The following is a 25,436-nucleotide window of genomic DNA, read 5'->3' as shown; positions in this document are numbered from 1 at the left end:
GAGTAGGGGCAGATGTTTTCTGAAAGCACTCCTCGACATGCAATCTCGGCGCCATTGCGCTGACTTCGCCTGAAACAGATCTCTCGAGAGCTTAGTTTCGCCGCGCGTACGCGAGCGTGCGGCTGACGCGGAATCGAAGCGGTTGAGAGAATCGACCGAAATTAGATCACCTTGCTGGAATTCGTTCGGCGAACCACGTGAAGCCACCCGACCGGAATCATTAGATTTTCCGCGCTGCGGTGAAACCGCAATAATCACCGTCGTTATTCTGTCCGATTGCTCCTGTAGAAACTGAACCCGAGCGTGAGGAGCATCCCTTAAGATTTCTCTTTCGGCCGAGCACGACCAGAATTCCTTCCAACTCCGGAAATCACGAATAGCATCGTGAAACTTATAAAATAATAATTTTTTTTTATATATGTGTGTATATATATATAAAATAAAGATGCCTTTTTAACGCGTTACGAATCTATTTATCCTAAAGAAAAATTTGTTTTTCTTGAAAAGTGGCACTAATTGTTGTGATAACTTTGGGTCATTGGAATGAGGTCGTCCTCGCGACAACCCTTCTCACATAGCATGAATAAAACATGACCAAGCTGAATTTACATTCTCGCGGCTGTCTCTGACTAGCCAATAAGCAGGTTTCTACCTTCCCTCCTCCGACCCGTCTGACTATACTTTCCACCAGATGCGAGCTGATAATAAAAAATCGATAAAGAAACCCGAAGGAAAAGAACCGAGCGTTAGCTTGACTATCTTCTCTTTAAAAATGTCTACAGCAAGGTACATTACTTGTTATTGGATGTTATTTGATATCGAGCTAACTGAGCTAGATAAAAAAATAAGTATGATAGACGTTGACTTTTCGCTAAAGCAGATAATCGCGAATCAATTAATGTTGTATCTAAATATTTAGAAAAATATATACTAAATTTTAAAAAGAGAAAATTAAGGGAGATTCGCAATTTACGCGAGTATGAAACATAATATTGATAAAAATACTCGAAACTACCCTTCTATGATGTAATGATAAAGCTATATAATAATGTCGCTCTTTGAACGTTTCATTCTCCAGGCATTCTCAGCAATGCATATCCCATTTTCTATTTTTATTCGCTTATCGGTCGTTTATTGACCGAAGGGGTTTATAATAATAAAACGACCGCGCACGCATGTACGCGGGGGGAGGAAGAAAAAGGGAGCAAACTGCGACTTCATCGCGGGTAAGATCGTCAGTTCGTCGTACGAGCTTCTTGAGCGCGGGTTATCGTTAGCAACCTTCCCTAACAACTTCTTGTTAGACCAGGATAGATCGATGACTCTCGACGGTTCAGTGTTTTGCTTACCTCCCAATACTTGGCGCGCTCCGAAATGTGCCAGCTAAGGGTGTGCTACTACCCTGACACATCGTTTCTCACGACCAGCAGAGCCGGCCAATCCCGAGCCAATCGAACGAACGCCTCCCTTGGTCGGGCTGCGTTGCATCAGTGTTAAGCTGACGCTCGGACGGCACTCTTCCGGTTCTTCCCGCTCTCACAAGCCCCGTAAACAAGCGTTCTCGATTCACGAATGCTAAGAGGATCAATAACTCGAGATAGTCGTCCACGAGTGAGAGTGAGAGAGAGGGAGGGAGCTGTCAACCTCTTTAGTAACGCAAACTGTGAAACCTCGCGTCCGAAACTTTTATACGGTGGTTGTGTAACGGTGTCGTTCCCGTTAGGGAATGTTTCCGCGTCGCGTTTTAGCTGTTCATCCCCTGTGCAGAATCGATCGCTCTGCGAACTAGTTGCCGCACGGAATTGCGACGGAACATTGAGAACATGACGCTTTGGTAGAATCGCGGATTACGGCGGCGTACTAAGTGGTTAAGCTCCCACGCGAGCACGAAGCCTACTCTAAAGCTCGTTCGTCGGATACTTGTGGCTGTAATCCCTTCAGTGGGAAAACAGTAACTTGATAGGCAGGAGAGGATATCGCCAACTGTCGGACGCGATGTTTGCAAAAATGTGGGGCGACGTGATTCGCAAGATCCGCTTTCGTCCATTGGCCGGATCGGGTTGACGAAATGGATGTACGGGAAATTTTTTGGAGTAAACTACCTTTTCCCATGTTCCTCGTTTTAACTGTTTGCCGATCCCTCCTTCGCGAAAACGCGCGCGATCTTGAACGGTAGACTCCGATAAGTAACTCGAAAGTAACACTCTTCTGTGTTGGATAGGTCAACAAACAGTTGCTTCCTTGTTTTTCCTCCGCGTCTCGTAAGGGACGTGACACCATCAAACGGCTCCGACATTCTATAAGTGTCTTTTACCGTGATGCACTTTAACGCGAGCGACGTCGCTACAAGCGTGTATCCATGTTGCTAGAACGTTCTCCATGAACGACGTGCTGATGGAAAACCATTTTCCGCTATCTTATACCTCTCGCGTGATGTATATTTTGTTCCATGTGAAATGGATGTACAGATGGGATGGATGTTGACTTAATATATATATAACGCGATCTCTTTTCTCACCAGTTGTAAAACATTTTATTCCGTGTAACGGATCTTTTTTTTTGACCTTTTAAAGAGAGAAGATGTAAAAGAGACTGCGAGAGAATATTTTCTCAAAATTTCCATATGATCTGTCATAGGTTCTGTCCCTCGGAGCAGACGTCCTCCCAGAGTACAAATTACAGTCCCCCAGAATCCACAAGTGGACCATATTACACTATTCGCCATTCAAGGCAGTCTGGGATTGGATTATATTGCTGCTCGTGATGTACACCGCCATATTTACGCCGTACGTCGCCGCTTTCGTTCTGTCGGATCCGGATTATAACAGCAGGAAGAACAAAAAGTACAGCGACGACCCCATCGTCATCATAGACTTTATAGGTAAGTCATTATTCAAATTTATAACTTTTTTCTTTTGTTTCATTTTTAAAATAAATGAAATTGTGTATCTAAAATAATATTTTTTTTTTTTTAGTATTGTTTATCATCTCTGGAGTCTTTTAATATAATTTCTGTTGAGAAAAGTAAAGAATTTAAATTTTATCTGAAATTTGAACGCGTATGCAATTTATCTGCAATTTATCTATGTGAGTTTGAGAGATTAATTTATCAATTCGCGATTAAATAATTTACATTTTTTTATTGAAAAGAGTTTTATCGATTCCCCTTGCAGTCAAAAATTTCGAGAATACCTTCTTCGATGAAAGTCGGGAATCTGATTATACGTCTTCTACTATGCATCTGTTTGCCCCGATTTGCCATTCTCCGGTTTTATTTCGGATTTTTACGATCCGTTTTTACTATCCCCACGTATACCGGGCGTACGGAAATCGCTCCTAACGGGCTGTGAATTCGGTTGGACCGAGTAGGGGCAGATGTTTTCTGAAAGCACTCCTCGACATGCAATCTCGGCGCCATTGCGCTGACTTCGCCTGAAACAGATCTCTCGAGAGCTTAGTTTCGCCGCGCGTACGCGAGCGTGCGGCTGACGCGGAATCGAAGCGGTTGAGAGAATCGACCGAAATTAGATCACCTTGCTGGAATTCGTTCGGCGAACCACGTGAAGCCACCCGACCGGAATCATTAGATTTTCCGCGCTGCGGTGAAACCGCAATAATCACCGTTGTTATTCTGTCCGATTGCTCCTGTAGAAACTGAACCCGAGCGTGAGGAGCATCCCTTAAGATTTCTCTTTCGGCCGAGCACGACCAGAATTCCTTCCAACTCCGGAAATCACGAATAGCATCGTGAAAGATTCAATATCGTGGGGTCTCACGCGTTGCGGAATCCGATATAGTTGGAAAATTCTCCCTCGTGAAATCCGATGAAAGCGGATGGACCGGAATCGCGTGGAAATTCCCTAAGCCGAAAAAGTCACATCTAATACCATTTCGATGTGAATGTCATCCTCGCTTATTTGAAATCGGTCCCTTCGCGGGAGCTAAATTCGCGGGATGTGGGTAAAAGTGACTTTGTGAAATTTGCGGGAATTTACTCAACATCCCCGAAGACCATCCTTCAGAGATTTGAATCAGCCAACATACTAGGGATTGCGTTTGACCCTACAATCATCATTTGTGCTTTGTGATTTATTAAGAATTGTTGAGGAATTTTTCAGAGATTTCGAAATCGCAAATAAATAGATGAATAAATTGAAAAATATTCAAGACAATTTAACTTTAATTCTTCGGTCATATTAATTCGATTAATTTTGCTGTGGATAAACTTTTTGAGTATCTGTTTAAAATCTTGCGAGGTAAGATTGAACCAGAGTAGTTTGCAATATTGATTCAATACTTAAATCTTTTAAACAAAAGTAATAACATAAATTGAGTCTTATTAAAGATATAATAACTCGCCAAGGTTTGATCGTTTGATAAGAATGTTTATGACAAATTCAACGAGATGCTAAATTTCCTGAACCAATCGAATTCCAATCAATAGCTCTTTGAACGTACGCTCTCGGCTTCTCGATCAAGAATTGTTTGAATCAGTGATGAAATCTTTTGTACAGAATGAAGAATCGGGGAAGCCGAGTGCTACTACCCTGACACATCGTTTCTCACGACCAGCAGAGCCGGCCAATCCCGAGCCAATCGAACGAACGCCTCCCTTGGTCGGGCTGCGTTGCATCAGTGTTAAGCTGACGCTCGGACGGCACTCTTCCGGTTCTTCCCGCTCTCACAAGCCCCGTAAACAAGCGTTCTCGATTCACGAATGCTAAGAGGATCAATAACTCGAGATAGTCGTCCACGAGTGAGAGTGAGAGAGAGGGAGGGAGCTGTCAACCTCTTTAGTAACGCAAACTGTGAAACCTCGCGTCCGAAACTTTTATACGGTGGTTGTGTAACGGTGTCGTTCCCGTTAGGGAATGTTTCCGCGTCGCGTTTTAGCTGTTCATCCCCTGTGCAGAATCGATCGCTCTGCGAACTAGTTGCCGCACGGAATTGCGACGGAACATTGAGAACATGACGCTTTGGTAGAATCGCGGATTACGGCGGCGTACTAAGTGGTTAAGCTCCCACGCGAGCACGAAGCCTACTCTAAAGCTCGTTCGTCGGATACTTGTGGCTGTAATCCCTTCAGTGGGAAAACAGTAACTTGATAGGCAGGAGAGGATATCGCCAACTGTCGGACGCGATGTTTGCAAAAATGTGGGGCGACGTGATTCGCAAGATCCGCTTTCGTCCATTGGCCGGATCGGGTTGACGAAATGGATGTACGGGAAATTTTTTGGAGTAAACTACCTTTTCCCATGTTCCTCGTTTTAACTGTTTGCCGATCCCTCCTTCGCGAAAACGCGCGCGATCTTGAACGGTAGACTCCGATAAGTAACTCGAAAGTAACACTCTTCTGTGTTGGATAGGTCAACAAACAGTTGCTTCCTTGTTTTTCCTCCGCGTCTCGTAAGGGACGTGACACCATCAAACTGATCCGACATTCTATAAGTGTCTTTTACCGTGATGCACTTTAACGCGAGCGACGTCGCTACAAGCGTGTATCCATGTTGCTAGAACGTTCTCCATGAACGACGTGCTGATGGAAAACCATTTTCCGCTATCTTATACCTCTCGCGTGATGTATATTTTGTTCCATGTGAAATGGATGTACAGATGGGATGGATGTTGACTTAATATATATATAACGCGATCTCTTTTCTCACCAGTTGTAAAACATTTTATTCCGTGTAACGGATCTTTTTTTTTGACCTTTTAAAGAGAGAAGATGTAAAAGAGAGTGCGAGAGAATATTTTCTCAAAATTTCCATATGATCTGTCATAGGTTCTGTCCCTCGGAGCAGACGTCCTCCCAGAGTACAAATTACAGTCCCCCAGAATCCACAAGTGGACCATATTACACTATTCGCCATTCAAGGCAGTCTGGGATTGGATTATATTGCTGCTCGTGATGTACACCGCCATATTTACGCCGTACGTCGCCGCTTTCGTTCTGTCGGATCCGGATTATAACAGCAGGAAGAACAAAAAGTACAGCGACGACCCCATCGTCATCATAGACTTTATAGGTAAGTCATTATTCAAATTTATAACTTTTTTTCTTTTGTTTCATTTTTAAAATAAATGAAATTGTGTATCTAAAATAATATTTAAAAATATAAATAATTATTAATCTATTATATTATATATAAATTTAAATAATATTTTTAGATATAACAATTAATATTACAAATGCAAATAAAGGAATGATAGTAATGATAATAATATTGTTTTCTTCTTTTACATGAGTATGTTAATTTTAATGGTTCAATAATTACTATAATTCAACTTTTATTATTCTTATATTTCTACAGAAAAAAACAAAGGGGCTCACTTAAAGTAAGATTAAAGTTCTTCTGACGTTGATAAGTAAAATTGGGTCTTAGAATAAAGTTTTAAATTTGATATCGACGTCCGAGTACAGAGAGAGAGAGAGAATCGTGTTTCATATAACGTAACTGGAACGCGGATAACATGTCACGACTGTCTGAAACAATAGAGTGGATAAAGAGACAATAGCGTGAAAATAGAACGAACGAAGAAGAAATCGGAGAAATGTCCGTAGCGACATTTCTAGAGATACTATCTTCTATTATTCCGCGCAATGAATTTTAGCTTGGTGGAAATTTTTGAATTTGTAATTATAGATTCGATATTATCGGGACGAATAAACGAAATAAAAATTCACATAACACTTTATATTCTTGGCATATAAAAAATTTGACAGATTGAATTCGCGATATAAAAATATCAAAGAATTATCGATTTTTCTTTGCAAAATATATGCATAAAATACGTTTTTACTTTTCTTCCAGTCGACGTCACCTTCATCGTGGACATCATTATAAATTTTCGCACGACGTTCGTCAACAGCAACGATGAAGTGGTGTCCCATCCTGGAAAGATAGCCGTCCATTACCTGAAGGGTTGGTTCATCATCGACCTGGTGGCCGCCATTCCCTTCGATCTCCTACTCGTCGGCTCGGATACTGACGAGGTAAGTTTCGTCGCACGCTTTGCATTCCCTAGATTACCTCTTTCCCAAGCCGGATCTGGTGTTTACGGGATTCACGTCTCTTATGCCAATTTGCAGCCAGTCGTTCGCGAGCGCGTGCGAGAATTCTTTCTCGTGGAGAAATTACAAAAATTCGTGGTATTTTACGTTCGCGCGTCAATCGCGCGTACTCTTTAATTTAGACGAACAGAAAATTTCGCGACAACGTAAGCAATTGCGTGATGTTGATAAGTGACACTCGCGGACGCCAGATCGCCGGACGAGTTTTCTAGAGAGAGAATGTCGGTGTTAGTTGGTAAATATGATTAGGATGACATGCCGAGCCCAAGTTACATGCCCATAGATGTGACTTTGATCGAACTGGTGCTTAGTTCGTTTCTTCCTATTTTCGATAATTTCTCTCGGTGTTGAATGATTTCGTTTACCTTTATCGAGATTTAGTCGAGTCGTCGTGTTAATGTGCACACAATGTATACGTACGGACGGACGAGAAACGTTCAAATTCGTCTTCTCGGTCTGCCCGGGACGATTTTACACAAAGTTGAACGTGTGCTACACGTGCGTCGAGAATCAATTGCACGTTAAGATCGGATTTTTGCATTACGTACAGATGCGCGTTAATGACGTGGTGCTGATAAACATAAGTTGAACGAAGTAACAACGCGACATTTAACGTCAATTATGTATAAGTCGAGAGACGACATGTGTAACTCAGCATAAGTGAACTAATCCCTTTGTCTGGCTCGTACCTGTACGCACACGTATGTTTGTTTGCATACACTGTTAATAAATATGTAAGTAAATATAGTCTGTCGCTGTGAAAATTTCTGCTCTGATTGTCAAAGTATTAGACTATATACATATATCAGATCTTCGTCAAGATTCTCTTCTACTTTTTTTTTTTTTCAGTCGTGTGGTTTTTTTTTCATTCGTTTTTCGTTTAAACGATTCTTTCTTTGGATTTTCTCTCATGAGTTGATCTTTATTTGTCTCTCCCTCAATTTGTGAACGGTGGCTAATGAAAGAGGTCGATATGCGCGGAAGAAAAATGTGGTGGACATAAATAACTCCTCCTTCCGTGATTAATTTAATTTATCGGGCACCTGAAAGTGACAAGAATGTCACTTACTCCCCAATCAAGTTTACGATTAATGAAAATAATTAATAAAGTCATCCGTCACGGCAATTTATTTAAAGCGAAACGTATCTATGATTCTTGCGACATTCCTAATTTTAAGCGAGCGATCAAACAATTATTAACAAATTTGAAAAATGAAATTATAAATTATCCTCACTTGATATGAAGAGATCAAATTTTAACCTCAGTTTAACGTTTTCGTAGCTCGGCTTGGACAAGGACGAGGTTAGTTGACACATATATACACAAGAGATTCTTTCTCACTGACGTGTCTTTTTTCGTTATTACTTAATGCGGATTACAATTTACACCGTTTTCACACCAAACGATTAAAATCACCACCGCAATCACGAATTTTTTTCTTACTAACTACTTCTCCTCTTTTTATCTCTTTATCTCTCTCTCTCTCTCTCTCTCTCTCTCTCTCTCTTTCTCTCTCTTTCTCTGTCTCTCTTTCTCTCATGTACAAAACCGCTTAAACACATATGTTACACATCTCACATATTCTTACAATTAGCACAGTTTTTCTTGCAATATAAACCGTCCTCTTTCGACCACGGCAATCAAAAGTCCTCACGCGATACGTATAAACACCTCACTCGATTACTGCAACCCCATTTTATGCCGAGAAATATCGAATAAGGTTGATGGCAAATCTCTGTCTCCGTTCTGGTTTTTCTCGGTAACTTTGCATACTTTTTTCTTCTATAATATTTTGATATATTTTGAAAACATGTACTTTTTAAATATATCAAAATATATCAAAATGTTATATAAGAAAACAGAATTTTCATCAACTTTATTCTTTTTACCAAATACAAAAATTACCGTGGAAGAATGTGCATGTTTTTTCCTTTTTTTAGGTTATTATACAATAATCATTAACGGTACGCTTTCAATCAGTCCGTTTGTGCAAGATTTGGATTGAACAGAGTTACACCGTTGATAAGCGTATTGCATTGCTACGCGATTTCACGAAGCTCGTGCGTTGCAGGAATAATTATTAGAGTAACATTAATGATTAAATATGCACGTCTGCGCTATGTAAATTTTTAAAATTTACATAATATTGAAATAAAAAAGTATTAATTAATATTTAGTTATGCAAATAGAACTGAAATGTAACATATGCGCGCGTTTAATTTTTCGATTCTGAATTTTAATTTACGGAACAGAAAGATTGAAATTTCTATCGAAAATTAACATCGGATTTATTACATAACAGAAATGATTGGCGCCATTCAATATCTGGTGAGAAACTATAGTTATAGCCATTATCATTTAATTAGAAACTTTTTACCAGATATTGAACGTCGAGTCGCGTATATGATCGCATTTCTCACGATTTTTGCAGTATTTTGCGGTGAGTTTCGTTTTTGTCTGCGTTGTTTATTTTTGTCGCAACCAGCTTGTCGAATTTTGTTTCTAATAAATAAATCAATTTTGGGCTTGCTTACTCGCTCGAGTCTCGTGTCCTCTTTGGGGTTGCAGGACGAGCAACGCTTTCTTATCGATTGCCTTGGTCGTATTTTGCAAGATTATACATTTATCGGATCTACAAACCAGTACCTGAGTTCACACACGCTTTCGTGAATTCATCAATCTTAATCCGATATAGTGATATTTCTTCTAAATTGATCGTGATTTAATCAAAGATTTATTACGTTTTAATGGATAGATATATAAATGAAAAGCGTTTTCATCGAACCGGACAAAATGTCGAATCACTCTGGAGGGAAAAACATTCCAGGAATTTCTACAGGACATGAATTGATCACAACATACACACAATCGGCTACGAACACGTACACGAATAAACGCGTGATGTTAATCAACAATGACACGATGAAAACACTCTCCGATCGAAAATATCTCATCGCGATTTCGTCAGCAATTACGCTTCAGCTGTTTCTTCTCTCAATTTTGTTCCAATACTATGTTGGTTCTATCATTTTGTTATCGAGCTTCTTTATGTATTCTTTTATTACGCCTTTTTGTTGCAAGCTGTATAAGATCGTGATCGTATTCGGTTGAAAAGGCGAAAAACTTTTTGACCGGTGAATTTGATTTGATTTAACTTGTGTGTGTGGGTGTGTGTGTTTTCATTTTTCTACGCTTAACAGAGGTTTACGTTTCATATCCGTGGCGATTGAAAGGGCAAGCAAATAACAACATCACGTTTCGCGGTGGATGGAATATTGTTTTTTACGAAAATTATAAAACTTTGCTCCATAAATCAATTATTTTTTATCTTGAAATTTACGTTTAATTCAAATTTTAATATCAAATTTTTTCACGGTATTAATTTTTATAATCTTTTATAATTCTTTTCTCATATATTTGCGCTTTCAATTGCCTAAGAACTTTTGTACATAAATGATTTGCGTGTTTTCTGTCGCTTACGCGCTTTTCTTCTAACGTGCAACGAGTCGCGTGTGTGTTGGAAAAATCCATGTTCGAAAGACGATACTTTTATTCGTTTCAAATAAATTTATAACAAGCTGAGAGCTTCAAGCGTGAAATATATAATATTAATCTAAAAATTAATCGGATCGTTTCGATTGAAACACGATGGATTTTGCATGATAGTCATAAAAGTATCGAGCTCGATCTCTTTCAGTGTGAAAGCGTTCAAATCGATGTACATTTGTACTTACTGTTACTGTTTCGATGTTTGAAAGTGATTTTTCTTAAACGGAGAGCTTCCAAATTTTCGGCAGGTAAGAAGGAACAGGAAGCATGACAGAATCTCCGTTTCTTTTTATCCTAAATCACTTAAATTTAATTTCGATGAGTAGCTTTCTTTTTTTTTTATTTCGGCGATTGCTTGCAGCCAATTTACAATTATTATACTTTATTCAAATTAGATACATCAATAACGATCATAATTTGATGTATCTTGGAAGCCCCGATAAATTTCTATTCTTCTCGAAACTCTATATAAATTTAGAAAAAAAGCTCTTTCTATCCTTTCTTTTCTCTTTCTCTCTTGAATCGATGCAAGTCGAGCTTACTTACAACAGGAAAGTCGTCACTTCAGTCGTCTCAAAAGGCAGATGCGACGCTTTAATAACGGCATGAATTAATATTGAAAGTTATCTCAGCCTTTAAATGTCGATTCGCGATTAAATTGGACAAGGCGAATTCTCCGTTTCAGCGATTGATGTGCAACCGGAGTGACGACTTCCGGCAGGAGTGACACTTCCAACATGGAAATGGCCTTCACGCGAACGTCATATGATCTGATAAATGTCTGTTTGTGCGGGGAATGTGTAATAGAAACGATAGACTCAACCTGTCAAGATATCGTGATTTTTACAACTTTGATGCAAAAGAAACACAGTCTCTATATCGACATATCAAAAAATAATTATCCTAAAAATTAAGGAATTTTTAAAGTTGAGTCTCTCATTCGTTTTGTATATATGTCCTTTACACGTAAGCACATTTTGTTGCAAAGGCACGATTCATCCTCGCACGAGCAGTTTTTCAAGCGAGACAGTTATGCGTTATCATATTTTGATAACGAAGACATCGGGCAAATATAAGTAGTAACGGACGGCGTTCAGTAAGGCCGATTTCTATGTCTCGAAAGTGTGGACTGGACGAGAGTCGAAAGGAGATGATTGGGGGCGCTCGAGAGATAAGAAAAATGACAAATTATTTTCAGACGACGACGCTGATCGGACTCTTGAAGACGGCCCGTCTGCTGCGTCTCGTCAGGGTAGCCAGAAAGATCGATAGATACAGCGAGTACGGAGCTGCGGTTTTGTTGCTCTTAATGGCCACCTTTGCCCTCATTGCTCATTGGATGGCGTGCATATGGTGAGTAATCGTGTACCTTCGAAATTTATGCTTCTTATTTTACGACTTTAATTACATCTAGTACCGATACATCTCTTCAGCTATGACTTTATGATCAATTTGAAGTTGATTTTCCCTTAGGAAAACTTTGTGTTAGAAATTCTCCTTTATTGCGAGCTTTTAATTGATTGGAAAATATGTGACTCGAAGGGATATCCTTGTAATATTCTCTGGAACCTCCTGAGCTCGCTATATTACCTCGATATTTCGCGCTTTTTAAAGGTACGCCATAGGAAACGCCGAGAGACCAACCCTGAAGAGTAAGGTTGGTTGGCTGGATATTTTAGCCAACGACACGCATCAGTTTTACTTTCACAATAACACTGGTGGACCGAGTATAAAAGTAAGCCATTCGCTTTATTTGAGCACGCGCGATCCCTTTTGCTCAACGTGTAACAATGTAACTTTTTTCCAGAGTCGCTACATCACGGCGCTGTATTTTACCTTCAGTAGTCTTACGTCCGTAGGCTTTGGAAACGTGGCGCCCAATACCGACGCCGAGAAGATCTTTACAATAGTCGTCATGTTGATCGGATGTGAGTCGATAGATAATATTTGTGTATAGAGGCATTATTAAAGATAAAAAGATATAACCAATAATTAAATAAAAACTAAACAATAATGAAAATAAATAAAATAAGTGCTCTTTGTTTTTACGGGGAAAAAAATATTAACATTTAGTATTTGCGGAAAACATTCTTTAAATTCTTTTAATAACATTTTTTGCTAAATTTAATTTGTGCCTGGAATCGCTGAATATCCACGGTTTATTTTATGTTTATCTTACGTTACGACGATTTCAGCTCTGATGTACGCTAGCATCTTCGGTAATGTATCGGCGATCATTCAGAGGTTGTACAGCGGCACAGCCCGGTATCACACGCAGATGCTCCGAGTTAGGGAATTCATAAGGTTCCATCAGATTCCGAATCCCCTTCGCCAGCGATTGGAGGAGTACTTTCAACACGCGTGGACCTATACGAACGGCATTGACATGAATAGTGTTCTGAAAGGATTCCCCGAGTGCCTTCAGGCTGACATCTGTCTTCATCTCAATAGGAATCTTTTAAACAATTGCCGAGCCTTCGAGGGGGCTAGTCCAGGTTGTTTAAGGTAATTATTTCCGATGTATTTCAAAAATCTTGCAAAATCATAGAAGAATAAAATTTTATCATTGTTTTAATAATATGTGATTTTTATAATTGATGAAAATATTGTTGTTTTTTTTTCGCAAATCAGGGCATTATCCTTAAAGTTTAAGACGACGCATGCGCCGCCTGGTGACACTTTAGTTCATCGGGGGGACGTATTGACCTCCCTGTATTTTATATCCCGCGGGAGTATCGAGATACTGAAGGACGACATCGTGATGGCCATTCTGGGCAAGGACGATATATTCGGCGAGAATCCGTGCATTTATCCGACGGTCGGAAAATCGTCCTGTAACGTTCGCGCCCTTACTTATTGCGATCTTCATAAAATCCACCGGGACGATCTGCTTGATGTTCTGGCGCTTTATCCAGAGTTCTCCAACCATTTTAGCCAAAATCTTGAGATTACTTTCAATATGCGAGACGTAAGTATTTCTCTCAATTTTTTATTATTAATATAATTTGCTCTCTTTTTCTCTCTGTTTTGCCTCAAAAATTTTATTACTAGCTTATCATGAAATTTATAAAGAAAAATTTATGTATATATATTTACATTATATTTTATAGTCTTAAAACTTTTATTTTGTTTTATTTTATTATTATTTAAATTAGCTTAATAATTTATATTCGCGCCAAACCGATATAATTACAACAGTCTAATTCGCGAGTGACATCATTAAATTATTGTTTCATCTCAGGAGGAGCAGGCTGGTGTCGATCCAATATCAGCAAGGTTTCCTATCAGCACTCCTACCGACGTCGATATCGACGCCAGGAGATTCGCTTTCCGTCCACCAAGATATCGTCGAGGACCCGGCGGTCCTGGCACAAATCTTATTCCCACAGGTCAACAAGACTCGTTGCAAGATGATCAAGATGACTAGTAAGATCATCTCATCTTTTTCATCCATATTTATTTTTCGATTTATTATTAATAACAAAATTTATATTCAAAGAATAAAATAAACAAAATGAAAAATATCCACAAACAAAATTATTTAAAAATTAAAGAAAGATAAAAGTGCAGTGTTTGCTGTAGTATATCCTCAATTTTATTTTTATCTGTTGCAGTGATAAAGGCAGCGGCCATGGTATCTTAGAGTTCAGCACGGACAAAGCCGGTCAGGATGTAACGCCGTTAAATCTGGAATTCGACGAGCCCAAGCAGAGGAGCTCGACCTTAAACTCGATAACTGGTGAGAGCGATTATTTCTTTGGTGGACTTCCTCATTTCGGGGAAATGATATTACAATCTTTTTCTCTCTCCCTTTTTCATGTTTGTTTCTAATATCCTGTTTGAGGAATGTTGTTCTTTGCACGATATAGAATCTCCATAAAGCAGGATATCTTCTTTTAATATTGATCAAGATTTTGGATTTTTTCGATATTTTCTTTTTAACTAATAATAGCAGGATCCCTTGTAAAAATTGATTGCAGGCATTTACGCTCGCATTGACGTTTCACATGTATTTGTAAATCCCATTGTCAATGCCAAATTTGCTTGATTTTAGATTTTATTTGCCTAACATTGCGGTGAATAAAGATAGAGGATTATATAAATGCATTTAGCGTTAAATGGGCGATGTAAACATGGATCTTAGAATCAACTATTCAGATTCGCTTATAATTTGTAATTGTAATTTGTAACGATATTAAAGCGTATTTTTTTCGTAGGCTTTTTAAAATATATTTTGCCTCCAACTCGATGTAGCTTACATAATGTTATCGATTCTTTCGGTCTATTTATCGTTTTATTAATGTTATATGATTTTCCTGTTATAGAGCTCTTTTTTTTCTTTTTATCTCCCTTTCCCTTCTTTAAGCTCTCTGCGTATTGCTTTTTGTTTGAATCCCAAGTTCGATAACACCTTGAAACCTGGTTGTTCAGGCATGCTAACCCATCTCAAGCGCAGCATACCGGATCTACGTCAGCACAAGATTCACCTGCAGCCGCTTACCAGCCACGATTATCTCGCCAAGCAAAGTAAGTATATTTCGTGTATTTCAAGTATCGAAGTAGATTGGCTCGATCCTGCACGATTTAAATCGTCCCCGACCTGCGGAGATCCACTGCACCGCTCGCTCGCCAGAATCCAGAAGAGAACGTATGACCATCGACTCACTTGTATCCCTTGATCGCGATGCACGTCGTAGTAAAAAAGTCCCTTAGCGCGAGTATATTTGTATGTATGCGCGACAAGAATATCTTATTTTATACTCTTTTTTTCTCTTTTTCACCTGCATAATACTTGCGATATTCATTGATGGCGTTTAAACCTAGTAACTACGCCGCTGACGAAACCAGCGCGCCGGAGTTCCGCCGCTGGCGAGAGTAGCCTCAGTCAAAACGTCGTTCATCCCACTTCGACAACGTCGAGCCACTACACCACACCATCGCCCCCGCAGCATCCTCATTCCCATGGTAGGGGTTCATTTATCTTAATCTCAGTAATTTACGCGTGACAATTACTATGCACTCGTCACTCGACGATAATAAAATTCCGCGCGCCTTGTGTCATCATCTCGTACATTCATTATACATCGATCCTATTATCGTGAGATGTGATGCGAGTTTTGTACGCATCCTCTTGGACGATCGAATTGTCGCGAGATAAATACGTTTGCTCTTTCAGGCGACTTCCAGAGCGGCCCGGGTCGGCCCGTGGAGGAGATCAACGCCAGGATCGATCTGCTGTCGCGACAGGTGTCCTCGCTGGAGCACTCGATGGCCGGTGACATCAGATTGATCTTGAGCTTGCTCCAGCAGACACTCAACTCGTCCAGGGAGAGCTCCAGCATCGAGATGATGCCGGGGGCTGGCGCGAGACAGAGTAGCCGGGCACCGGCGTTGGTCCAGAGATCGGCGAGCGAACCGCAACCACCAACAGTCCCGGCGAGCAACGGAAACGGGAAGATTCAGCCCAGCACGTCGCACGGATTGTTCAGGTAAATAGCGAAAATTGGAAATCTCGCGCGTTAAATTTCGCTTCTAATTATCCAGTCGGATCGCGTTCCTCTCGTGCGCATTGATAATACGACGCATTGAAGAGATAGTCGTGCGCGACAGCAACGCGTTCGGATTACGGTAGAGGGTTTACGATGTTTCCGCGGTGCGGTAGATTCCTATGAATTAAAATGTAAGAAACCGCAAGAAGTAATCGATATTTTATTATTCTTGGAAAGCCTTCTTTCGAAATCCCTGGATCAGTTGCATTTGATTTCGGCGTCTTTTATTTTGGAAAAGTTGGACAAGTTCCGAAGGTGACCATTATCACGTATTCTTCTTTGAACCCTTTGTGCGAGCAGTGTCATGGGAATCAAATCAAGCAAGCAACATTAACATATCTATAATGTTGAAAATTAAATTTGCCCTTCTCGATTACAAGCATGATTATATGTATAAAATTCTAAAAATCGACAATCGAGTCGCGTTAATGACTGGCATCGACAATTTTATGTAAAGCAGAGATGTAGATATTCTCCTAAAGACGACGTATATTATTATTGATTTCATTTCTTTATCTTAGAATATTGTATTCTTGCCGTAGATACATTTCTAGCGTCGCACGCTTTGATACTTATATTAATCATAATATTGAATATTTAGAAATGCAAGAAACATTAAGTTGAGATAAAAAAAGTATTCTTTTATTAGAAAAGATTTTTCTAATTTTAGCACGTACTTCTCTCTCTTTCTTTCTTTACTCTATCTATACTCGCTCTGACGTATAATCTCTGCAATATCTAAGCATTTCTCTTCGTTTCGAAAACTGTCGAAGAAAATACTTGACTTAGCAGTAGTTAGTAGTTAATAAAAATGTTGGTTAACTTTAGCTTAATTATTTCTTATATCTGTTTACGTGTAGTTAATTAAACTATAGTTGAAGTTGAAAAAACCGGTCTTTTGATATGATAAATCATCCTTCATTCTTAACTGTCTTTTGCGTACATTCTCATCATCATCTATTATTCGTATCAACCAATCGTAGCCGAGAGAAATGGTCGATGTCAGTCCCTTTACGCGGTCGATAATCCCGATGTCATCGTGACACTGCTCGGAATCAAACTTAGAAGATTAGAGGCCTGTGTCGAATATTCCACTGTACATATAACCACGTACGCTTCAAGTATTATTATCTCGCTCAGCTACCTTTAGCGGTTCTATTTATTATACTTATACTTAACGAGAAAGCTCGCGCGTGCACCCGCGCGTCGATCAGCTGATGCAAGAACGTCACTCCCCTCTGTAGTAGACCTCCCACGAGGGAGCCGACCTCTACGTCATCGGGCACGTCGCGGCTGACCGTCACGTCAGAGGCGTCCGCACTTGCAACGGCATTACAGACGGCCCTTAACAATCGCACCGGGCCCACGAGGTCGCAGAGCCAACCGGTTGATCTGGCCGTACCAACCAGCACGCAACAGCAGGCCCACGCTTGGCACAGTCAGCCCGCCGCCTTAAGAAGGGGTGAATACCGGAGTGGGTAGGTAGCTTGATAAAGGGCTTTTCGCGTCAAAGATTTTTTCTTGACTTAGAGCAAAGAACTGCACAAAGTATCGGGTCCAAATGATAAAATGGAAAATTCGACTGCTGGCGGTGGCGCCTTTTCCGAACTCGTTTCAACTTATTTATCGTATCGTTCTGTTTCCAACTTTGTTTTTTGGCTTGGAAAGCGCGCTACCGCGCGTCGGTTGCTAAACGCGGACGCCGAATTTCTTTCCATCCGCGTTTGGTAACCGGCGCTCGACGCTGGTCAGGACGACTCTACCAACCGCGTTGATGATAGCGTGTCCTGCGACAGATACAGCTCGTTCAATAAACGATCGGAACCGGAGGGCGAGGATCCCTGGAGCTGCGTGGTGTCGGAGGAACGTGGAGGCGGTGCAGGCCAGCGTCCTCGAAGCGGCGACTCACGCAAGGATCCGTCGAACCATCGCGGCGGCAACGGCACCGAGACCGCGTCGGGGCAACAGGGTCGATCGGAGAGCAGACAACAGGAAGGCGGTGGCAGGGGACAGCAGGCGAGCGGTTCGCGACAGCAGGAGTCCTCGAGGCAGACCAGCGACGATATGTCATGGGAGTTCACGATAAACGAGGCGCCGATCGCCAGGCTCGAATCGCTGGACGAGCTCGATCAGGATCACGGTAGTTAAGGGGGAAGTGCGGGAGAAGGGGGGAAAAAAATGTCCTGTCAGCCGGGAGCTACGACATCGCCGTGAGGATCGGCCTCCTCGTCCCAAGGGGACGCGGAAAGTCGCGACGAGGAGAAGCGCAACTGAGGGCCGTTTGATTCCTCTCTTGAGGAAATCTCGTTTTTAATCCGATCGACAACGTAGTCAACGCGACGCTACGCTTATCTCGAAGTTAAATCATCTACAGCTGAGCCGCGAGCAATGTAAAGCGACGCCTGCAGGTCAACTTTAGAGCGTGTAATGTTGAAGGAAGCGTAGAGGGTTGAAAGTAGGAATCCCCATTTGTTAATAATTTGTTTACATTAAAGATAAAAAAATTAAAAAGGATAATATAGCGAGTTGAAGCATAAGAAAGGCTATCTGTACATCGACATAATTTTTTAAACTTTTTATTCGAATTATGATGTAAAGAATGTAAGATACTCTTGTAATAATAATATTTCACGAATATGAGAATTACGAGAGTATGATAATAAAAAAGTTTTGAAAAATTATATTAAAAAATCGTAGAAACTTGACATTTTTTAAAAATAAATATTAAAATATTTTATGCTTCCTCCAGTTACATACGCTCTAGAACATCAACGGACCTGTAAGCGTGAACATTATGTTTTTGTACTCGAAACAGCGAGAGCATCGACTGTGAAATGTACATTTTCGTAATGTGAATGTACCTTTTTTTTTTATTTGCCAAGAGTATCTCTCGCATTATACCGACATGTAACGGCCGTCACATGTCTCGTTTCGCTCTGCTAATTCGGATTAAACGGTCGCTTGTTAAAAATCATCGTACGATTTAGGCTCTTGAAACATTCGGCTTCAGGTCGACGAGCGCTTGTCTCTTCGGGATTCCCGACAGCAATTCGATATTCGTTTCTTCATATCGATTTTTTACGCGTCGAGAAGAGAAGCAAACGAAAGAAATACACCGTATTCGCCAATTAGACGCCAATTATTTTACTCACACAGGATCGCAAATAATTATTTATATATATTTACACGTTGACACACTCGTACGCGCTGTATATCATAAGATAGGCACGTTAAAGGCGAAAGAGATGCATTGAAAGTACGTTGGAATCGCGGAGATTTTGACGGAGGACGAAATCGCGAACCAAGTGTTTCGTCTTGCGCGAGATTAAACAGTCGCAGAAAAAAAAAAAAAAGAAAAAGAAATATCTAACCCGTTAGATATCGCATAGATATTCCCACGACGAAATATGGCCGGATACGAAAAGTACGCGATGATTAAAAGTATGTTGAGAAAAATGATCGTTTTAGAGCTGATTTATTTTATCGCGCGAAATATTTTGGTAGCCTTCGCGATTCGCATTCTCGCCACATTTCAATGTTAAATCGCGATAAGAAACGCGACACTTTTGGATCGATATCCGTTTGTTGGAAAGAACGAAAGAGCGAAAAGTAGTTTTCGAGCGAATTAGTCGCGATTTCTGGCGGGTTAATTAATTAAGACGATCGTTAGGGCACCTTCCTTTTTTATTCTTGCTTATATAGGCAACGTTAGACGACGGTATTAAGGTAACGATACTTAAGACAAGTTTCTCGCAATGTCGAAAGGTATTATCGCATAGTAATTTAAGCCGGTTAAACATCGCTGGAACACAAAGAAACAATTTTTCTTTTTTTTTTCAGCCGCCGTACAAAGTAGCCATGTCCTTTATACAGACATAACGCGACAGGATATGTCGCACAGGCGACATTAGACGATTATCAAGATCTTTATAATTATGATTGTTATTATATTATCTCGTAATTATTATTATGATTACTATTATTATTATTATTAGTACTCTTATGATTATTATCGTTATTATTATTATCACTATTATATATATAGCAATGAAAGAAGCGCAAGCGTGACCGGTGGGAGGGAGGGAGATGAAGAAAATAACACCGACGATATAAAGCCTACGCAATAATACAATATATATACTTATACATATATACACATATACAGAGAGGAAAAAGCATATATGTATATGTATGTGTGTATATATATATATATATATATATATATATATATATATATATATATATATATATATATATATATATATATATATATATATATATATATATATATATATATATATATATATATATATATATATATATATATATATATATATATATATATATATATATATATATATATATATATATATATATATATATATATATATATATATATATATATATATATATATATATATATATATATATATATATATATATATATATATATATATATATATATATATATATATATATATATATATATATATATATATATATATATATATATATATATATATATATATATATATATATATATATATATATATATATATATATATATATATATATATATATATATATATATATATATATATATATATATATATATATATATATATATATATATATATATATATATATATATATATATATATATATATATATATATATATATATATATATATATATATATATATATATATATATATATATATATATATATATATATATATATATATATATATATATATATATATATATATATATATATATATATATATATATATATATATATATATATATATATATATATATATATATATATATATATATATATATATATATATATATATATATATATATATATATATATATATATATATATATATATATATATATATATATATATATATATATATATATATATATATATATATATATATATATATATATATATATATATATATATATATATATATATATATATATATATATATATATATATATATATATATATATATATATATATATATATATATATATATATATATATATATATATATATATATATATATATATATATATATATATATATATATATATATATATATATATATATATATATATATATATATATATATATATATATATATATATATATATATATATATATATATATATATATATATATATATATATATATATATATATATATATATATATATATATATTTATATTTGTATATATATATATATATATATATATATATATATATATATATATATATATATATATATATATATATATATATATATATTCTATAAATTTTTTACAAAGCATTTCGAGTCACTATTGCTCTTAAACGCGTAATAAACGTTGGTTTCTCTTCCTCTCTTTTCGTTTCTTGTCCTCCCACGATATCTCTCAATTTCCGTCACTGGTGTCGCGAACCGGTTAAAAAAAAACGGCTGCTTTTTTTTTTCAGCCGCCGTACAAAGTAGCCATGTCCTTTATACAGACATAACGCGACAGGATATGTCGCACAGGCGACATTAGACGATTATCAAGATCTTTATAATTATGATTGTTATTATATTATCTCGTAATTATTATTATGATTACTATTATTATTATTATTAGTACTCTTATGATTATTATCGTTATTATTATTATCACTATTATATATATAGCAATGAAAGAAGCGCAAGCGTGACCGGTGGGAGGGAGGGAGATGAAGAAAATAACACCGACGATATAAAGCCTACGCAATAATACAATATATATACTTATACATATATACACATATACAGAGAGGAAAAAGCATATATAAAAAAAAAGGCTGGGGGAAACAGCGATCGATCGATCCTCGGGGATCTTGACCTTGGCTCGCGACTTTACGGTGAATTTTTACGATTTACGATTTGCGACGCGGATCGAGACGAGAGAATAAGAAAGAGAGAGAGAAAAAGAGAGGAGAGTCAGATAGATTCACTTGGGTATGGCGCTTCGAGGATCGTTCACGGATCACCGATCGCTGATCTGTTCGTTCTTTGCTCAGTATTCTAGGCTGTACCGAATACATTCGATGTAACGATTACTAAATACACACGATTCATAGTTAATTCTCTGCGACGAAGCGGTGGATGCAGCAGCGCAGCGCTAATAATAGGGAAGGGGGGGAAACGCAGCTTTCAATTTCGCAGATGACGATTTTTTGATTGTTAAATTACCAGTAGTACACGCAGCACACGTGGATTCTCGCACTTAGGTACACGGCAGGAGTTGTATTACGTACGATATTTAGATACGATCCTTTAGAAGGAGGGAGAGAGTCCGGCGTGGTCCCGGCCGAGGACGACCACGTTCGCCGCACGAAACCTGTCTCGAATCATTGACATATGACAAAAAAAAAATACATATCATCGCCTAGCCTCTGTCGCTGTATCACTCTCAATTAAAGAAATTAAAACGGAAATGTAAAGCCAGGGGCTGGTTCCCCTCTCGAAGAATATATTACAAGTCTGTAAAAAAATATACTCTACTCCTTAACTGGTATGGCATTATCTATTAGAATACCGCATTATAAATGTGAATAATTTTTTATTTTCTTAATTTGTGTCTTAAAAATAAATATCTACAATTTTTGTTTTATTTTTCTTATTTTGAGAATAAACTGACTGTGTGTATTAAATATCAATACTCTCTGTCGTACCAATTAAGGATTATCTACTTTGATGTTGTCTCAATCAATATCGCTATTTTTATAGACGGATATAAGAATGTGAAGAAGCAATGCTCATAATTTTATAGTATATCATATTAAATAATCACGATAGATTACGGATATATATCATCCGCGCATTTTATTCATGTTAGAATTATGCATGGAAAGAAATTTAAATTGTAGAGGACACTTTCGGTGTAAAATTTGTATTTTCGATGAAGTAAAGACCCCTGTGTAGAAATAATTTTGAGAAGGAAATAAAATTTTCAATTTTATTTAAATTTTCTTTCGATATTCGGAAATAATCTAAAAATGACAGGATCGAAAGCTCGATGTGAAGAATTGAGAAACTATAACCGGTCGAACGTGATCGCCCTCAGTCGCGCAGAAACGGATGCAGTTGGCGAAGATACTGAAACGCGAAAGTGAGGAGCACGCGTGATTGAGAAGTTGTCTCTTCTTGTGTTATGAAAAATTACGAGTCCGATCGATCGATCGGATTTTCGATGACTTCGACTCCCCACGAATGCGCAAACACAATTACGAGTAGTAGATGCCACGTTTACAGATACTTTGACACTTTAAATCTTTCTCGCGCGCGGGGAAACATGTATGTAACATTTTTTACATAGTGTCTGCGCCCAATTGTAAATTTACGCTGTGCAAGACAAATGCGTCGCTTCTTCGATTCCAAAGCAGGAGACCGAGAGCAGCTGGAGGCTAATTGTCCTGTGATCACGATTAAAAAGCCGTAGCGGAATTCGCTCTCGCAATCCCATCGGGGAAATTATCATCTTAAGCAAAGAAATACCCCACATTTTTGTCATTAATATATTCCGCGGTTTAACGGAGAAAGGAAATAGAGGGAGAAAGATAGAGAGAGAGAGTCCGTTCAAGCAGCGAACGAATGACGAGCGCAATTGCTTTTTTTATATTTTGAGACTTCGATTCTAATTGTATCGATTTGTTAATCCTCGCTTTTACCGAACGTGATTGGCACCGATACGCGCACGCGTCTGTCTTTTTCTAGAATTCCGAGGAGCTTCGGTATCGCGGAGAGCCTTTCCATTTTCGGCAATTTCGCAAAATTGCTTGCAAGAGAATGCTGAGCGCGAGTTCGTCATCGAAACAGGATCATCCGGAGTCCTTCCATCGCGGTGTTTCGCGACTATCGCACCGAATATCATCGAGTATACCTTTGATCCCTCAGATTCTCAATCTCTATCGCCTGTACCGCCGAGATGAAAAATAGAATCCTGCGATCTCTCATCGAAGCCGTCTCTTGCTTTTTTTTCCTCTATCGCGGTTGGTCCACTCGCGCGGATACATAGATATATACATACGTTCGAGGCGGATTCGCGCTGCGAACGAGGAGAGTTCGCCTCGCGTTCAGGCTGTGCAAAAAGGCGTTTACTTGCAGAAGTATTGATTCCAAAAGCGAAAGACGCGTATTGGACGAAGCTCGCGACTGATTCCGCATCGGTTCCTGGACCGAGGACGAAATTGAATCGAAGTTTCGATAATATCTTCTTTCACGATAGTGTCGCGCGAGGGGCGAGAGGAGAGAGAAGAAGGTGAATGAAAGGAGAGGGGAATTCCCACAACCGCGATAGATGAATCTAATCGCGTGTTCTTTACCCAGATTCAGCGGTTTACGATTGTTCTGTATATACATATATATACATATATATATATGATATAATCTCTTGGATTATGTACGATTGTACGCCGAGCGCACTGATTTGTAAACACGTAACATGGAAATTAGTTCGAAAGTGAGCGTGACAAAGGAGAGAGACTTCTTGCACCGCCCCCGCTTTGCTCCTGCCCTTCAGCTAACACTCCCGGACGTAGGACGAGATGGTCCTGTATGCGGGCCCGTTACGTTACCGAACCTCCCGATGCGTTCTCCCCAGGACGGAAAACAAACGATCTTTTAAGCGGGGAATGAAAGTCAAATTTGTTAGCTTTAGTTTCATTTGTTTGAAGACTAAAGCATTGTTTCTCTGCATTTCTTTTTTAATAAAGCTGCAAATTACACTTGTAATGGTTTAATTAGATTTTAGAAATATACAAAAAGCGAGGAAAAATTGTGCGAATATGCTATTTTAGATGTTGAATCACGTGTTATGGATATACATATATTAAATTTTCTATATTATCGCGTAGAGACTGTTAGTCAACAGAGAGATTCGATGGTGATTGGCGGTGGAGCAGGTGCTGGGAGTGGCGGTGGTACCGATGGTGACGAAGCCGTGTTGTGTATCTATAAGTTTTCATATATTGCATAAAATATGTTTATTACATATTTTCACTATGCCAATTTACGCATTTATTTATTCATATCTGCCCCACTATATCCGGCTTTCCCGAGCTACCCTCTAATCTGTCGTCCTTTCGTGCAAATTATTTTCATCGAGATCACGAAAAATCATCAATTATTAAACAGAACAAAATTATAAATCGAAAAGATTATTCTTAATTTTTGTTGCTCTATATAATTGTTAACAAATATCTATAATTTTTATCGTTTTA

At 38.3% G+C, this 25,436-nt stretch overlaps 1 protein-coding gene across 12 annotated transcripts in view; it reads left to right on the top strand.

The window, feature by feature from the left end:
* Positions 1-20,010, top strand: part of LOC115243767 (potassium voltage-gated channel subfamily H member 6) — a 103,340-nt gene extending 83,330 nt beyond the window's left edge. For 5 of the 12 annotated variants that reach the window (XM_029820975.1, XM_029820972.1, XM_029820968.1 and 2 more), the window contains 15 exons: positions 2,638-2,881; positions 6,813-6,994; positions 8,355-8,375; positions 11,821-11,975; positions 12,237-12,357; positions 12,430-12,550; positions 12,818-13,127; positions 13,254-13,590; positions 13,864-14,048; positions 14,237-14,361; positions 15,054-15,149; positions 15,447-15,587; positions 15,799-16,111; positions 17,416-17,649; positions 17,953-20,010. In XM_029820975.1, coding sequence (XP_029676835.1) covers positions 2,638-2,881; positions 6,813-6,994; positions 8,355-8,375; positions 11,821-11,975; positions 12,237-12,357; positions 12,430-12,550; positions 12,818-13,127; positions 13,254-13,590; positions 13,864-14,048; positions 14,237-14,361; positions 15,054-15,149; positions 15,447-15,587; positions 15,799-16,111; positions 17,416-17,649; positions 17,953-18,319 — 2,952 coding nt within the window. In that variant the 3' untranslated portion in view covers positions 18,320-20,010. The remainder of the gene's footprint in view (positions 1-2,637; positions 2,882-6,812; positions 6,995-8,354; positions 8,376-11,820; positions 11,976-12,236; positions 12,358-12,429; positions 12,551-12,817; positions 13,128-13,253; positions 13,591-13,863; positions 14,049-14,236; positions 14,362-15,053; positions 15,150-15,446; positions 15,588-15,798; positions 16,112-17,415; positions 17,650-17,952) is intronic. The other 7 variants (XM_029820969.1, XM_029820970.1, XM_029820971.1 and 4 more) reach the window with 7 other exon arrangements.
* The last annotated feature ends 5,426 nt before the right edge of the window (positions 20,011-25,436 follow it).

Source organism: Formica exsecta, unplaced genomic scaffold (assembly GCF_003651465.1).
Source record: "Formica exsecta isolate Colony F162 unplaced genomic scaffold, ASM365146v1 scaffold733, whole genome shotgun sequence".
NCBI lineage: Eukaryota > Metazoa > Arthropoda > Insecta > Hymenoptera > Formicidae > Formica > Formica exsecta.
Note: the sequence above shows the minus strand (reverse complement) of the source record. Positions and strands in the feature narration are given on the sequence as shown.